This window comes from Globicephala melas, chromosome 9 (assembly GCF_963455315.2).
Source record: "Globicephala melas chromosome 9, mGloMel1.2, whole genome shotgun sequence".
NCBI lineage: Eukaryota > Metazoa > Chordata > Mammalia > Artiodactyla > Delphinidae > Globicephala > Globicephala melas.
In genome coordinates, this window is record NC_083322.1 from 14,450,764 (window position 1) to 14,469,059 (window position 18,296).

Here is an 18,296-nt window from a genome sequence, read left to right on the forward strand (position 1 = left end):
TATAAAAACTCAGATTTGGATAAAAAGCAGAAGCAAAGTGAAATTAGAAAAAGCACTTGTTTGGGGGGCGGCTACTCAAGGAAGGACCTGTCCTGATACCAGCTGGATTCAAGACCCTAGACGGGTCATGTATATGGTCAGGGAGCATGTTTAGGATCCAGGGTGCAAGATTCTGCCACCCAGGTACCTCAAGATGCCAAATGGTTAGAAAGAAGGAAACAAAAATGTCAAGATAATCTGAGTGTCTATGTAGAAAACTCCAAAGAGTCTCCAGGGCATTGGAATGTTGGTGTTCGACCGGGGAGTGCGACACACGCATTCCTCTGCTCCTGGACTCCCCTGTCATCTCTGACTTTTAGCCACTGACCACCCTCTGGGCCCAGACCGTAGGTCCCTGAAAGCCTGAGTCAGAGGCAAGTTGGCCCTTTTTGACTCTCAACTGGGAGAGGGTTCCTTCTCCTGGTCTTATTCAGAGTTCTTTCTAGTTAACAAAGTCTGCCATTTTTTGCCGTGTATTTCTAGGTCCTACTTTGGTAATCAAAAGCTGATCATAATTCTTTCTCCTTATATATTCCTTCCAAGATTCTAATTCTCTTTGAGGCAAAGTATGTGTCTGGCTAAATGAAGGATAGTTGTGTATAAAGAATTGGAGGGAAAAAAGCATAATATTTTTGACAGTATTATCCCATTATATCAGTTATACTGAATGAATGAAAAAATAAATCAAAGCAGACTCTAGAAAATCAGCACATTGTGAAGTCTAAGTGTGATCTCTGGGACAAACAAAAGCTAGCTATGCAAAAAAAAAAAAAAAAAGTTGAGAGAAGAGTGTTTATGAAGACGAGAGATTGACAAAGGCCAGGGAGGCTGTGGACAGCACAGCACAGCACACTTAAGGTGTGGTGAGAGTGACGAAAGATGAGGTGGTAGCCGTAGGTTGGGGTCAGATTCTTAAAGACCTTGCAAGCCATGCTAAAGGGATGATGGATTTTATCCTGAGGACAACTGCAAACCACCAATGGCTTTAGGAAAGAAATGACATGTCTCTGGCTACAGTGTGAAGAGAATGGGCAGGACCAGGATTGCAGGTGGAGAGAACAATTAGGTTGTTTCAGGAGTCCCGGCTAGAAATGAGGGTGGCCTACAGCCACGCAGTGGCAGAAGGAGGGAAGAGGATGTTGGGTTTCAAAGGATCTGTTCCTTGAAAGGGGTATTTGCAACAAGACAGAGTCCAGGTCTTAGGAGAGTGGGCTAAAAGGTTGGGTCTTTGGTTTGGATCATTTAAGCTTATGTAGACTCCAGATTATATAAGCATGATTTAAAAACAACTGATGCTGTGCTCGCTCCAGCAGCACATATAGTAAAATTGGAACGATACAGAGACGACGAGCATGGTGCCTGCTCAGGGATGACACGCAAATTCGTGAAGCGTTCCATAAAAAAAGAAAAGAAGAGGAAAAAAAGCCGGATGCTTTCTTTTAAAAATCAGTTATTTAGGGTGATGGTTACTCTTTTCTCAATGGAGAATGATAAAAATGTCCTCCAAAGATCTATAATGCCTGTAGAAAGAGTCATTCTTCATTCAGTTATCATTGATAAACAAAAATAATCATATTAGCACTCAGACTTTCTTAGAAGATAGAAAAAATTTAATTGAACAACTGTAAAAAAAACTCAGTGCCATTAAGACATATGTACAGCTATCCCTGAATGTCGAAAATAGGTTTTATGGCTAATTCCAATTGCTTTAAGTCAAATCTGTTTTTACCAGTAATTCCATACTATTTACACCTTTTACATGCATAACTGGAATTCACTTATCTGTAAATGTTAGCATTCTGGAATGTCACTCAGGGTCTGAAAGAGTGAACAACTGTGTATAAGTAGCCCATGTTGCCATAAAATTTCTGTGCCAAAGATCATGTATGTTTATCCTCGGGAGCTCCCCAGAATCCATTTAGTCTTATGCCAATAACAGTGTTTTCTTTCTCAGCCCAGCACGTGTGTGGAGTGGGAATAAAGAGATACTAGAGGCAGGCAGCAAGAAGGAAGTTAATAGCTGTTAAGTGGAGAAGGAGGAAAAATGATCTGCAAGGCACAAACACAATTTTTTTTTCTCATGCTGGAGTCATTAGTATAGGAGAAAACAGCTCTATCCACCTTAGTAACTCAACAGGGCATCCCCCTGTTATAACACCATATGTCAGAATTAATATCTGCATCTGAGGTATTAGTAAAATAAAGGGTAAAATGAGTTTGTTCTGTTTTTTTTAAAATCAGAGAGGTGTGTATGCTTTAGAAAGATTTCATTCCAAAACAGGTTGAATTGTTTAGAAGTTCTAGAAATTGACATATGAGGAATTGCTCTTTGTAGACACTTAGGAAATGAAGTATGGGGCTTCCCTGGTGGCACAGTGGTTGAGAGTCCGCCTGCCGATGCAGGGGACACGGGTTCGTGCCCCGGTCCAGGAAGATCCCACATGCCGCGGAGCGGCTAGGCCCGTGAGCCATGGCCACGGAGCCTGTGCTCCGCAACGGGAGAGGCCACAGCAGTGAGAGGCCCGCGTACCGCCAAAAAAAAAAAAAAAGAGGGCACAGCCTCTAGTCCTAGTTTGCTTGCGGAGGCTATAACAGAGCAGTACAGAATGCAGCTGAAGGAGCATCTTTGGCACAGAGAGGAGTGGGTGGCACAGTAGAAATGTATTGGGTTGACTTTTGTTTGTATCCCTGGTCATTTTCCAAGTACCTATTGGCTCACTGCATAAGACTGTAAAAAGATCTTGATGGACCTACTAGTTCTTGAATTTAAGCTTGTTTTGGTCACACATCGGTAAGAAAAAGACAACACAACAGGAAAAAAAAAAGATGAAAAAGCAGCTCAGAGAAAAAAAAGATGAAAAAGCAGTTCATATATTGGCATATATGAAATATGCCAATAAGCATATGAAAAGATGCTCAGTATACTAGTCTTCAGAAAATGCATATTAAAATCAGATCTTTTTGCCCAGTATATTGACAAAAATTAAAAGGATAGATAATATCCAATGTTGGCAAGGATGTGGAGAAAACAGGATTTTATTATTGGTGGTAACATTTTTAGATTACTTTTAGAGGGCGGCTTGTGATATCAAACTTTAATATGCTCATATCCTATGACTCAGCCCCTATAGTTTTGCAGTCTGTTCTACAGAAATATTTACATGGGTTCTCAAAGGTATATTTACTAGGATATTTTAGCATTTATGTAGAAGTATGACTGGTAATAGACAAAAAAAAGTGAAACCAACCTACATTTTCATCAGTTAATTTCAGGATTAATTAAATTAAATTATGATGCATTCTTACAGTGGAATCCTATACAGCCATTAAAAAGAATGAGTTGGGGTTAGATGTACTGACATAGCAAGATTTCTTGGACTAAAGTAGGAAAAAAAGTTGTAGAACAGTTCATATAGCATGATCCCATTTAGGAACAAATAAACATAAAACTTATCAGAGTGTATGTACATATGTGTATGTAAATACATAGAAACAAGTGTGAGAGTATTCCCACCAGGCCATTAACTGTGTTTGGGAAGGAGAGTGGGAGTGTAAATGGTAGGTCAGTATAGCCAGACTTTTAGTTTTTAATTCTAAATATAGCTGAACATCATTTACCCAGAATGGCCTGTATCTGACTTATTCAGGATAAGCAATATTTCTGGAATTCAAACATCTTCATTATGAAAAAAAAAATCAATAATAACACCAAGCAAAAGAAAAGAAAAATGTATTAAACATGTATCATTGTAAATACAGCAAATTCATTTTACTTATTCATTTTTGCATAGAAAAATCAGAATTTGCAATATATACTCCTTTAAAGGGCAGAAAAACATTGGGCAATAATAAAAATAAAAACAGGAAATTTTAATTTGTCAGGACATGGTTGTTGATCTGCTGCGTTTGGAAACATCAGTGATTATCAGAGGTTGTTTTAGAATTGAGGCGACGGATCAACTGTCTGAAGAGCTCTGCCAGGCTCAGTTGTTTGCTCGTGCTACATCTCGTCCCCATTTTCCCTTTTTCCAGAACCTTCCCATAGTAGTAAATGACTTTTCCTCCTTAGAATGTACACAGTATAATACTCTGTTAGAGTATCTTTGGTTTATCAGTTACAATTCAACTTGCCTTGCATGAATTGGGCCACTGTGATATCAGCAGTTGCTCATTGTATCCGGTGGCTTAACCCCATACCTGTGAATCCTGCAGAGTAGCAGATGTTTCTGTTATTTCAGTAGGGTTACACACTGTATTCAAGTTTACTTGCATAATGAACATTTTTTTAAGTACAAAGGAAAGTTATAAGTATCAGTAAGCTATTGCTGACATATATACTTGGTCAATGCCTATCACGGGATTATGTGTAAATAATCTTATAAACTGTATATCTTCTTTTATAATAATTCTTAACCTTTTTCTTTTTCTGATTATTTCTAGGAAATTACTTCACAAAAGATGCCATTAATTCCCATAAAAATTGCCTGTGTGATCCCAAAAACATCGTTATGTTTGTAGCCCGAGTCCTGGTTGGAGATTTTATTGAAGGACATAAGGCTTACATGAGCCCTCCTCTGCGGTATGACAGCTGTGTGGATACAAGGTTGAATCCCTCTGTTTTTGTCATCCCTCAGAAAGATCAGATTTACCCAGAATATGTGATTGAATATACGGAAACAGACAAAGCCTGCGTGATTAGTTAGAAATGTTGGTTACAGCGTCATAAAGGATGCCATAACTATTCTGTTCACTTATAGAACCAGACTGCCCCAGATAATAGTTAAACGTACATTTCCTCTCCTATAAATGCCTTTGATCAGTGGTTCCCAAACTTTGCTGCACATCTGAATCATCTGGGAAGCTCTAAAACATTCCACTGTCCAGATTTCACCCCATTCCAACGAAATCACTTTTTCTGGGGATAAGAGCCAGGAAGAGGATTGAAACGTGTCTAAAGTTTGGGAATCACTGCCTTAGATGTAACTGGTAAAGGCTCACTTCTAAAACTTTTGTAATTGCAGCAAACTTTCTCTCCCAACTACTCTTTTAGTTTATTGCATGACATGGTTTTGTTTTGGTTAAATTGAAAGAAAATTAATTTGGGAAATTTGAGAGAAATCTAAAAATGCCTATTGAAATAAAGACATAAGACAGTACAAGCAAATCTTGGATGGAAGATGGTGAAAAGTTGGCGGAAAATTCTTAGGGATACACTGGGGAAAAAATGTAAGGGCAATTTAAATGCTAGCACGGACATAACTGCAGTATTATACCTTTTCTTTGTGGTGAAACTGATTTGGGGGCATGCATTTCTTTATCTCTGCGTTTATTTAGGACACTCCATCCAGGTTGACTCTTTCTGAAATTCAATAAAAAAAGCTGCTAAGTGGGGCTCAGAGAGAAGCAACCAACTGGAGTTAACTGCCCATTTGGGCTCTACGAAATTACGGCAAAGTAGACATTTATATTCTAACTAATATGATTACAGAGAAGGCTTTTTTCAGGTCAGACTTTCATGAAGTGTTGGTTGGTATCTTGGGGGGACTGAGTTGCAGTAACCAGATTCACACAAGCACGACTGAGAAATCTGAGAGCTGTTGTAGTCGTTCCCTGTGGCAGTTGAGGCTCGTCAGGAAATGAGGAGCAGGGCCCTCTGCTGACGGACGGGCCCCTAAGCAGGTGAGATGAGTTTCCTAGTGAGACAGAATCAGAACGAAGAGAACAGTGCCCCAAACAAGCCTCGCACCTGCTAGGGGCTTCTTTTTCTAAATATGACGGATTGTGTGGAATTGCAGCACAATCAGTTTTTAGAACAGCTGAGGTGCCTGGAACAAGAGTTCCTTTCTTATTCCGAATCAGGGTTTTCCTTCCAATTTTCGTTTTCAACGTTGCATAGGAGTCGCCAACATTTCCTGTTACAGTTCCTTCCAGCAGGTATGTTATAAAAATTAATTAGCATTAGAGCTGATTTTATATTAGATTTTAGAGCAGTGCAGAGATCTCTACAGCTCCTTGGCTTTAAAGGGCTCCAACAGTAACAAATGTATAAGATACGTTTTAGGGTAGGGTTATTTTTTGAGAGGCTTGCCGAAAATATTTTCATTCGCTTATTTTTTTCATGGTAGCTTCTGTTTTGGAGTTTTCACTTCCTGATCTGGACCCTCACATTGTAGAGATGCTATGTATCCAACTCTGTCCGACTGCCCACTGGACATCTCTAGCTGGATCTTTCACAGCCATCTCTAATTCAGCATGTCCACAATTGAGCTCTCCATCTGCCTATCTCAAACAAATCAGTTTTTCCCCCAGAAAAACATCTGCTCAAGCAGAAATGCAGAAGTCATCCTTTCTTTCCCTCCCCCTGCACATCTAAGCAGTTCCCATGTTTTCCTCTTTAAATATCTCTTTGTCGCCTTTTAAGTTGTTCTTTGCTTAGCAGCAAGAATTTAAAACTTTTTACTTTCAAAACACAAATCTGATCATGCCTTTAGAATAAAGTTCAAAATCATCATCATGGCTCCAGAGGCTCTCTCCCTTCCCTATCCTCTCATTTATTTTCTTTCACAGTCACCCTGGCTTTCTTTCAGTTCTTCGGTGCCCCTTTTAACCTAGCTCGGTGGTTCTCACCCAGCATTCCTACCTTTTTTTTTTTTTTTAATGACAAATACTTTGTAACATCCTCTTCATTATCCTCAAAATGCAATTCAGTGGTAATATACTCTACCTATAAACAATTTTAGAAGGAAAGTAAAAATTAAATAAAATTAATATCAACATAAAAGGGGATGAAAGGTACATAACTTGGGCACAACTATACTACAAGACCTCATTAAGTAGTCAGACGTTTACATCTACTTATAAAGAATAAATTTGAACTTAAAAGAAGGTAGGAGATCAGAAGCTATTCTGCATAAAGAAGTACGGGAAAATAAAAAAGCAGGGATACGAGTGGACATTGGAATCAAAACTAGTGATACAAAAAAAAAAAAAAAAACTAGTGATACAGTAACTTATCTGCATATGATAATACTTATTTCTATAAGAGAAAGAACGAAACCACCTTAACTGAAATGAAGATACTATGCAAGAAAATCTAGGGACTTCCCTGGTGGTCCAGTGGTTAGGACTCCGTGCTTCCAATGCAGGGGGCAGTAGTTCGATCTCTGGTTGGGGAACTAAGATCCCACATGCTGTGTAGTGCAGCCAAAAAAATTTAAAAATTAAAAAAAAATAATAAAATAAAATAAACTTAAAAAAAGAGAAACTCTACAGATTGTCGAAATGGAGAAAATGAGGAAATAACTATATTCTTGCAGGCGAGCTCTAGGTCATACACGAATGTCTAGTGAGACATTCAAACTTCGTATAGCATGCAGAATAATTACTTATTGTGAGGAGCTGTCCAACGTATTGCAATATATTCAGCATACTTGGCTCTCACGTACTAAATGCCAGTAGCGCCCTCTCCCCCACTGCCACTATGGTGGCAACCACAAACCCTATCAGATCTATTCACCCCTTTCAGAGCAATTTGTGACATCCCCTTTGCTGTCCTGAGATGATTCAGATACTATAATCTACATGAATTTCTTAAGAAATGAATTTACTGCCCTATCTATTATAATGGAGAAACAGAAGGAAAGAAGTTTGTAATAAAGATAAAATGAATATCAGTGTGTAAATGCTCAGCATGACCACGCTATACGACATCATGAGATAGATACCTACTTCTACTTATAGTGAATAGGTCTGGATTTAAGAGTCGATCAGAGGCTATTTCCTGTAAAGAAGTACAGGAGAAGGAAAGATTATTAGTATGGGTGACACCAGAATGAAAACCAGTATTAGGGTAAGTCATAACAGACCATATACCTTCTCTGTACGTGGTAAGGGAAAGAGCGTAGTTACGTTAATTGAAATAAGGATAATAGGACAAGACAAATTACAGATTGTCTAAGAGGAAAAAAGGAATTATATTTTCTCAGGCGAGCTGTAAGTCCTACATAAATGTCCAGCAGGACATTAGAAAGTCGTATAGGGTACCGAATAATTCTTTGTGTGGGACTAACCCATACACTGCAGGGCATCTGTTTTCCCTAGCTACATCCACTCAATGCCAGTATAAGTCCGCAATTATTGTGAAGCCAACAATCCGTCAATTTGTAAAATACCACAGTGAGAACCACTCAGTTAACACCTAGCATCTTTAGATTAGCTTACTAACCTCCATAAGGAGTCCTTCTGTAGATTAAATTGGATGCTTGCCTCCCGGATCTCTGGTTTTTAAAACACTTTGCACCTTGCTTTGTTCATTTTAAGCATCTGTCCAACCTGGCGTTGTCTGCTTTCCGCATTAGAATGTGAGCTCCATGAGAGCGGAGTCACCCTGTCTTGTTCACTGTGCCACCCCAGATACCTAGCTGACTGCTTGATATGCTGATACATTGGATAAATTTTGTTGAATAACGTAAGCTCAACTTCTTATAATTCAGTAGTTGTATTCCTTCCTGTTCTTCTCCAAGCTCCATTTGAGCTTATCTAATAAAAGGAAATAAATATTAATTTTGGCTCTGCTGCTTTTATTTGCTCTATTTCCAGGTATCTCCAAAAAGATAATCAATTGCAGACACCAGTTTATTCAATGGGGGATAGAGGATGTGTGTTGCCCCTTCCAGCTTCATCATTCCAGGACTCAATGACCAAGGAGCCTTTAGCACACTGCCAGGGGACGGTGGGGTGGCTGTGATGCAGAAGCCTGCAGTTGGTTGGCACATCTTTTGTCTAAGGGCTGAGACAGGGAGACGCTGGAAACTGCTGACGCACCTTAGGGGTGGGAACAGGGCCAGGCTGAGGCACAAAAGTTAAAAAAATATAAATGATCTTCAGCAGAATTGTCCTATCAGTCACTCCTTCAAAAGCCCTTCTCCACTCTTTTTTTTTAAAATAAATTTATTTATTTATTTATATTTATTTTGGCTGTGTTGCTGCGCGTGGGCTTTCTCTAGTTGCGGCGAGTGGGGGCTACTCTTCGTTGCGGTGCGCGGGCTTCTCATTGCGGTGGCTTCTCTTGTTGCGGAGCACGGGCTCTAGGTGCACGGGCTTCAGTAGTTGTGTCACGTGGGCTTCAGTTGTTGTGGCTCGCGGGCTCTGGAGTGCAGGCTCAGTAGTTGTGGCGCACGGGCTTAGTAGCTCCGCGGCATGTGGGATCCTCGCAGACCAGGGCTCAAACCCGTGTCCCCTGCATTGGCAGGCGGATTCTTAACCACTGTGCCACCAGGGAAGTCCCCACTCATTCCTTTTTATTTATTATTATTATTTTTTTTTTTTTTTTCCGGTACGCGGGCCTCTCACTGTTGTGGCCTCTCCCGTTGCGGAGCACAGGCTCTGGACGCGCAGGCCCAGCGGCCATGGCTCACGGGCCCAGCCGCTCCACGGCATGTGGGATCTTCCCGGACTGGGGCACGAACCCGTGTCCCCTGCATCGGCAGGCGGACTCCCAGCCACTGTGCCACCAGGGAAGCCCCTCATTCGTTTTTAATCATAAAGCTTTGGATGGAGAGAGAAAACCTTTATATGGCAACATAGATATGATTAAAGTGAAGGTAAAATTTGCCATTTGATATGGACTTCATTGTAAATAAAACAATGTATAGCCAACCCATTGCTGTCAAAACCACCTACATTCAAATATACAAAGTGGCATCAAACCAAGCATAAGCAGATGTTTGAGTTTTTCCACTTAGTTATTTGTTGCATTTGTTTATTTACTTTGCCGTAGCAGGCTCTCAATTTTTCAGAAATGTTTGATGTTGCTACTCCCCAAGGTTCTATCCTCCCATCTCTGTTCCTCACTTTATTTGTGCTGAGTGACCTTAACAACTCTCACAGCTTCAATTACTAGTACTCTGATGTCACTCAAATAGATAGTCTCTTCAATCTTTCTTAAGCTCTTGACTTGTAAATACACCTGCCCACTGAGCATCTTCTCTTGGATTGCCCACTGCAAACAACACCATAAAAATTGAGATGATAATCCCTCAACTCCTGTTTCTCTTCTGTTATTCCTTATCCTGTCCTGCTTTTCTAGAAATCCATTCTCATTACTGCCAGGGATCTTTCTAAAACACCTATCCTACATTAGAAGTGTTAAGGAAAGTTACAGTTACTTTTGTTAATTATGAAAATGATGTTAGGATTATGTAGGAAAATTTACCATTTTTAAAAGTCATGCCTACTGAAGTATTTAGGATTGAATTATCTAGAAATTGAAATGGAAACTTACAAGTTCTCAGCCAAAACAATCAGGCAAATAAAATAGGACGAAGTGTTAAGATTTTATAACACGAGGAAATAGATATATAGGGGTGCTTATTTCACTGTCCTCTAATTTCCTGCTTGAAAAATTGTCTACTACAAATTTTTTTAAAAAACAAAAACAAAATAAAAAACACCTATCCTACAATATAGCCAGGCACTGTTTTTAAGTGTTGGGGATACAGCAAGGAATAAGACACACAAAATTCCTGCTTTCACACGTTTGAATTCTACAAATATATAAATAAGTAAGAAGAAAGACATGAGTGATAAGTTCCATGCAGAGACCTGGGTGCTACTTTAGGAAGGGCCTTGCTAAAGAGAAGACATTTAAGCTCAGAGTTGAATGACAAAAAGGAGACATCTAGAAAGGGGTGCGGGGCAGCATTCTAGGCAGAGGGATCACCGTCACTTGCCAGCGGAAATTCCTTCAGTAGCCTCCCAAAGTCTTCCGTAAATCCAAATTTCTTAACACGGCAGAGAAGGTCTTCTGGCATCTGGAAGCTAAAGTGGCCTTCCTCTTTGGCTTCTTTATGTGACATTAACTCGTTTAATCCTCACAACCGCCCTGTTAAGACAGCAACTCGGCTAGTTGATTTCCTCAATTATGTTTTATTCATCTTTATACTCTGTTGCTGCATTAGCGGTTGGCTCAAAAATAGTCATTAAATCAGCGTGGTGTTGGGCAAAAAGATAGTTCCTTAGTAAATGTACAGGTCTAAACAGGTGCTGTCCAACAGAAATATAAAGTGAGCCATTTTACATTTTCTCATAGCTACATTAGAAGTAAAAGAAACAGATGAAATTATAATAACGTTTTATTTAAATATTATCAGTTTAACATCATGAATATGAAGTTTACACTCTGCATTCTAAAGTTTCCAAATCCGGTGTATGTGTATTTCACACTTGAAGCACGTTCCAACTCGGACTGGTCACATTTCAAATGCTCAACTGTGGCTGGTGGCTAGGTCCTGAGGTCTTCCTCTCCCAGCTACCTAACGCCGTCCAGCTAGGCAACTTCTACCACATACCCTGTTTCATCTTCTTTGTAGCCCTTACCAGTATCTCAGATTCCCCCCGACTCTACGAGCCCCTCCAGACGAGGACTTAACCTTGAAGGGTGCCTGGCGCAGAGCAGGCGCTCAATCAAGTCTGTCCCCGCCCGATCCGCGCCCAGGGTGGACCCAGGCCCCGGGTCCCGCCTCTCTGCGCCGCGGCCCGCGGGCGGCCGCCCCTCGCCCACCCTCCCCCCGGCCCGCCCCGGGAACGGGGTTTGTAGTCGTGGACGTGACTGGGAGGAGTCTGCCCGCCTCGGATTTCCGCACAAGGAGCCGGGCCGCGACCATGGCGGAGCCCACGGTATGCTCGTTCCTCACCAAGGTGCTGTGCGCCCACGGCGGCCGCATGTTCCTGCAGGATCTGCGCGGCCACGTGGAGCTCTCGGAGGCCCGGCTGCGGGACGTGCTGCGCCAGGCCGGGCCCGACCGCTTCCTGCTGCAGGAGGTGGAGGTGCGGGAGGACCCGTGGGACGCCGAGGCCGAGGTGGCGGCCGGCGAGGGCTGCGCGGGCGGCGGCGGCGGCGGCCCCTCGGCCTGGCGGGTTGTGGCTGTGTCCTCCGCGCGCCTCTGCGCTCGCTACCAGCGCGGCGAGTGCCAGGCCTGCGACCAGCTGCACCTCTGCCGCCGCCACATGATGGGCAAGTGCCCGAACCGCGACTGCTGGTGAGGCTGCGGACGGGTCGGGGCGGCGGGCGGGACGCGGCGGTCAGGGCGCACGGGCCGCGGGCCTGGCCTGGCCAGCCGGAAGCGGGACCCAGCTAAGCAGTAAGAAAAGGGGTCGTTGGTCCGGGCCTGACGCCCCCCTCCGGAAGGGCGGAAGGAAAGCCCCGGGAAGGGGCCTCTCAGGGTCCTTCGCTGGGAGGCCTCCCCGCGCTCCCAGCTGCGGAATGAGGCGGAAGATCGTCGGGACTTGGACTTCTCAACAGCTTCCCCCGCCCCACATTGCAGCTTCTTTCCCCCCCCCCCCGCCCCCCGAGATCTTCCACAGCACGGCCGGAATAAACAGGTTGGGACTTTTGCGTTCATTTCCACCAGTGGCCTTTTGGGGGCCATTTGAGGACCCCATGAGATTCATGGATCCTTTATCCAGAGATCGGCCCTTCCCACTTGAGCACAGTTTTACAGACGCGAGTCTGTGCTCTCTAGGTTTAGAAAGAGCGGTTTAGTTTGCCTCTCCCGCTCCAGGAAACTGAGGGCTGGATGATTTGGAAGAGGTCGTTAGAGGCGGCCTCCTAACTCCAGTCTTCCTCGGTTTCCTCTAGCCCCCCAAAGCGGAGTGGGGGGAGGAGGCATGCTTTCTGTTTAAGGTTGGTGGATGGTGGGGTGCGCAGCCGCTTGGGGTGGAGAAGGCCCAGTGCGGTCCTCTGCAGAACCCACCCACGGGCACCCTCTGTCAAGGCAGATGACTGGGGGAGGGGTCCCTTTGGCCTTAAAGCATCCTCATTCAGAATTAAATGGCTCTGGGAGGGGAGTTGCTTCATCCCAGCTTTCTTATTATCAGAGCTTATTAGACTGTAGTATCCATGGGTTCATGGAAAATTGCGTAACTTCACCTGCAAGTTGAAAGTGACCCTAGGGAAGGGATTTGACAGTCTGGCCCCTCCTTCATCTGGGCCTCTGATCTAGACCTTTGTGTTCTAGGTCTACCTGCACCCTTTCTCATGATATCCACATACCTGTCAACATCCAAGTTCTGAAAAACCAGGGACTGTTTGGTCTCAATGAGGCCCAGCTTCGGATCCTTCTTTTGCAGAATGACCCCTGCCTTTTACCAGAGGTGAGTCACTAAGGAGTCACCCTCATATTGTCTGCACCTTGAAAAAAGTCAGGGGAGAACATCAACAATCTGCTTACAGAGGACAGCCTGAGGGGAAGGGGGGGTGGGTATGATACAGTGCTGGCCTTTCTGCAGTCTATGATTTTATTGGGCTTTTATACACAAGAAGTGTGGTATAGAAATAATAATAATGGCTACTGTTTTTTTTTGAGTTCTTACTGAATGCTGAGTAATTTGTATACCTTAGCTGATTAATAATAGCCTATGAGTGAGGTATGCCTGTCCCCATTTTACAGGGGAGGCAACTGAGGCTCGATTAAATAACTTGCCCAGGGTCACATAGAAAATGGCAGATTTGAATTTAGTTTTGTCTGATTACGAAGCCTGTGTTCTGTGAATTACCTGTTTATACTTTTGTTGACTTTTCTATCCAGGCGTTTGTCTTTTCCTGTTAATTCATAAGATGTCTTTAACGATACAGATCCCTTTTTTGGTCACATTTGTTACAAATATCCCCCCCATTTACTTTTTGGGGGCTTTAGATATTAATTTGAATTGTTTTGGAACTACATTATGTTGTTCCAAAGGTACCCATTATAACTGCTATAATGGCAGAATTAGCACATTTGCATCTGTTTAGCTATACACAAAGAATTTTTTAAACGGAAGGGTTGGAATCCCCAAAGGAAGTATTACGAGAGATCTTGGCAGGAAGGGAGAGGAGGATGCGGCAGCTATAGGGGGGCAGGGAGGGGCGGTCTGTTTTGTCTCAGAGAGAAGGGGCAGTGCAACTTCTGTTTACCTTTAGTGTTGATGAGTTTTTTTGACTTATAGAAGCTTAACATTTTTCGGTTGTTAATGCATTTTTTTCTTTATGGCTTCTACCCGAGTACCCTGGGTCCAGCCTCATCTTGTCATACTAGACTATGTCAGTGTTCTGTGAGCAGTTGATGGGTTAGCTGCATTTAAGATAGGAGCCTGCCTTCGGTCTAATCATCTGGAACTGGAGGTGTGTGGCATGTGGCACAAAACACGGCCACTTAGGCAGCAGGGACCTTGGACAAGCACAGTGGATGAGGCAGGAGTGGTACCTCACGTCTCGTGTGTGAAAATGCCTGGTGATTCCTTTCTGCCACACTCCTAAAGATTCAGTATGTAATATAGGTACAGTACACATAAAAAATCAATAAGGGGCAAGTATTGTGATATTGTGATTTATAATAAGAAATATATATTTGGTCTTTGTCTCTGCCCCTGGCACAGAGTTCCTAAGACCCTTGGAATTTCCTAAATTTTTTTTTTAACTTTTTATTTTATATTGGATTATAGTTGATTAACAATGTGATAGTTTCAGGTGTACAGCAGAGTGATTCAATTATACATATACATGTATCTATTTTTTTCATATTGTTTTCCCATTTAGGTTGTTACATAATATTGAGCAGAGTTTCCTGTGCTATACAGTAGGTCCTTGTTGGTTATCCATTTTACTTTTTTTAAAAATTAATTAATTTATTTACTTATTAATTTCTGGCTGTGTTGGGTCTTCGTTGCTGCGCGTGGGCTTTCTCTAGTTGTGGTGAGCAGGGGCTGCTCTTCGTTGCGGTGAGCGGGCTTCTCACTGCAATGGCTTCTCCTGTTGCAGAGCACAGGCTCTAGGTGCGCGGGCTTCAGTAGTTGCAGCACCTGGGCTCAGTATTTGTGGTGTGCGGGCTTCAGTAGTTATGGTACACAGGCTTAGTTGCTCCGTGGCATGTGGGATCTGCCCGCACCAGGGTTCGAACCCATGTCCCGTTGGCAGGCGGATTCTTAACCTCTGCACTACCAGGGAAGTCCCTGGTTATCCATTTTAAATATAACAGTGTGTACATTTCAAACGTGAGAGCGATAAAAAGTGACTTTTGTTATGTTCATGTGGTGACTTTTGGAAAGCCTCTAGGTAACCTAGGGATGGGAGCTGGTTTCCCTAATAACCAGTCATGTGATTAGAAGGTTGGAACTTTCAGTCCCACTCCCACCTCCTGGGAGGGAAAAGGGCCTAGAGATTGAGTTCAATTACCAATGGCCCGTGATTTAAACAATCATGCCTATGTAATGAAGCCTCCATAAAAAACCCAAAAGGATGGCTTTAGGAGAGCTTCCAGGTTGGTGAACATGTGGAGGTGCCGGGAGAGTGGCGCCCAGATAAAGCATGGAAGCTCCACACCCTTTCCCACATACCTTGCCCTATGCATCTCTTCCATCCAACTATTCCTGAGTTATATATCCTTTTATAATAAACTGGGCATAGAGACTCAAACCATCATATCTTAAAATATAAACTACTTTCATTAAACTGTGTGATACTGGTTCCAGAATGTACAGGAGATCAAAGAAAACAGATCCTAGACCTAGCCCCCAAGTCAGAATAATCTATTGCTTCAAGATTTACTAGAGCTGAGCAATTAAGACCATATGTGCTTAATACTGTCTTGTAGAAGCCTTAACTTACACTCATTTTGTGAGTTTTTTTACCTTTTTATTTTAATGCTTATATTTTTCAAAAAACTGTTCTGGCTTCCTGTTTCTTTTTTTCATTAATTGATTCTCACTTCTTTCCTTTTTCAGATGAGCTTTGGAATCATTCAAATTCCTAAAACTATTTTATAGGAATTCTTTGGGGGAGGTAGGAATTGCACTAAAATTATGGGTTCATTTTAGAAAATTGGCATCACAATCACAGGCAGCATACCGCGTTTTGGCTTACTGATTGAAGTATAATTGATGTGCAGTATTATGTTGGTTTCATATGTGTGACGTTTAAATACATATGGAATGATCACCATGGTAAGTCTAATAATCATCTGTCTGCATACAAAGTTATTACAGTATTATTGACCATATTCTTTATGCTGTATATTATATCACCATGACTTTAAAAAAATTTTTTATTGGAGTATAGTTGATTTACAATGTTGTGTTAGATTCTGCTGTACAGCAAAGTGAATCAGTTTTACAGACACATATATCCACTCTTCTTTAGATTCTTTTCCCATGTAGGTCATTACGGAGTATTGAGTAGAGTTCCCTGTGCTATGCAGTAGGTCCTTATTAGTTATGTTTTATATATAGTAGTCTGTATATGTCAATCCCAATCTCCCAATTTATCCCTCCTCCTTTCGCCTCTGGTAACCATAAGTTGTTTTTTTTTTTTACATCTGTGACTCTATTTCTGTTTTGTAAATAAGTTCATTTGTATCATGTTTTTAGATTCCACATATAAACAGTATCATATGATATCTTTGTCTTACTTACTTCACTCAGTATGACAATCTCTGGATCCATCCGTGTTGCTGCAGATGGCATTATTTCATTCTTTTTTTTTTATGGCTGAGTAATACTGCATTGCATGTATGTACCACATCTTCTTTATCCATTCCTCTGTTGATGGACATTTAGGTTGCTTCCATGTCCTGGCTATTGTAAATAGTGCTGCAATGAACACTGGGGTGCATGTATCTTTTCGAATTACGGTTTTCTATGGACATATGCCTAGGAGTGGGATTGCTGGATCATATGGTAGCTCTAGTTTTAGTGTCCATACTGTTCTCCATAATGATTGTACCAATTTACATTCCCACCAACAGTGTAGGAGGGTTCCCTTTTCTCCACACCCTTTCCAGCATTTATTTGTAGATTTTTTGATGATGGCCATTCTGACAGGTATGAGGTGATACTTCATTGTAGTTTTCATTTGCATTTCTCTAATAATTCGTGATGTTGAGCATCTTTTCATGTGTCTCTTGGCCATCTGTATGTCTTCTTTGGAGAAGGGTCTATTTAGATCTTCTGCCCACTTTTTTTTTTTTTTTTGCGGTACGCGGGCCTCTCACTGTTGTGGCCTCTCCCGTTGCGGAGCACAGGCTCCGGACGCGCAGGCTCAGCGTCCATGGCTCACGGGCCCAGCCGCTCCGCGGCATGTGGGACCCTCCTAGACCGGGGCACGAACCTGCGTCCCCTGCATTGGCAGGCGGACTCTCAACCACTGCGCCACCAGGGAAGCCCCCATAATGATTTTAATAGCCACTGATGATCAGAAGGTGCCATTTAGAGAAGCTGTCCTTTATTGGCTTAAGAGATACAGTGAAAATGAATGTCCTAAGTGTTGCTTCACTTCTGTACCAGGTCTGTTTGCTCTACAACAAAGGTGAAGCCCTGTATGGTTACTGCAACCTCAAGGATAAATGCAACAAGTTTCACGTGTGCAAGTCCTTTGTCAGGGGAGAGTGCAGGCTGCCGAAGTGCAAGCGGTCTCATCAGCTAATTCACGCTACATCCCTGCAGCTGCTGCAGGACCAAGGATTGAATATTCCAAGTGTCGTTAATTTTCAGATAATTGCTACCTACAAGCACATGAAGCTGCACAAGATGCTTGAAAATAAAGGTGAGACTCTCAGAGGTAGACAAAACGCTGTCAACAGTGTAGTGCTGAGCTGCAAGTGAGTCTGGGGAAAAAGCACTTCCTAGGTTAATTGCTGCTCTGTCCTTGGGGAAGCTTCATCAGTCAACATTCTATGATACGGAGCTGTGGTTCTAACCAAAGGAGGGAAGGGATGGAATTTATTTTCAGCGCTGCCAGCTAATAGCCTCTGCCCAAGTGTTTGAACAGTGTAGCTCCTCGGTAAGTTGGGGGTCAGGAAGTAGGAAGAACAGTCTTAACCGCTTTGGTAGGTGAAAAGAGGAGGGAGGTGGGCTAGTGACTAGAATCTAGGTAAGGATAATGTAGGGATGGCTTTCTTTCATTAAATTGAGTTAAAGTTTTTTCTTAAATTTTTAGGAAATTTTAACGACATTACAGAAGAATTTGGAAAATAGAGAGTAAAAATAAAAATCACATATGACTCCACTCACTCTAATCCATAATAATTGGTACTATTTAATTATAGGCCCTTCAGTCCTGTTACTAGAAAATACTAGTCCAGTGGTGGTCAAAGTCTGCATTAGTTTAGTATCTTTCGTTTTCACGTTCTACAACATCATAAATATCTTCTCATATTGCCACATAGTCTGTCCTTTTTTAAGGTCTATGAAGTGTGGCTTGGTTTTCTTAAATCACAATGCAAGAG

The 18,296-nt window shown here is 42.3% G+C and overlaps 2 protein-coding genes and 1 non-coding gene across 6 annotated transcripts in view; all 3 read left to right on the top strand.

Moving 5' to 3' along the window:
- ZC3HAV1 (zinc finger CCCH-type containing, antiviral 1) overlaps positions 1–8,595 on the top strand; it is a 67,037-nt gene extending 58,442 nt beyond the window's left edge. The window contains exon 13 of the mRNA XM_030853950.3: positions 4,480–8,595. Coding sequence (XP_030709810.2) covers positions 4,480–4,742 — 263 coding nt within the window. The 3' untranslated portion in view covers positions 4,743–8,595. The remainder of the gene's footprint in view (positions 1–4,479) is intronic.
- Positions 1,337–1,443, top strand: LOC115851969 (U6 spliceosomal RNA). Its single transcript, XR_004038984.1, has one exon. It is a non-coding gene; the product is annotated as a U6 spliceosomal RNA (small nuclear RNA).
- A 3,028-nt stretch (positions 8,596–11,623) lies between the features above and the next one.
- Positions 11,624–18,296, top strand: part of LOC115851733 (zinc finger CCCH-type antiviral protein 1-like) — a 184,598-nt gene continuing 177,925 nt past the window's right edge. For all 4 annotated transcript variants that reach the window (XM_060305258.1, XM_030853949.2, XM_060305259.1 and 1 more), the window contains exons 1-3: positions 11,624–12,077; positions 13,056–13,191; positions 17,356–17,614. In XM_060305258.1, the coding sequence (XP_060161241.1) occupies positions 11,701–12,077; positions 13,056–13,191; positions 17,356–17,614 (772 nt within the window). In that variant the 5' untranslated portion in view covers positions 11,624–11,700. The remainder of the gene's footprint in view (positions 12,078–13,055; positions 13,192–17,355; positions 17,615–18,296) is intronic.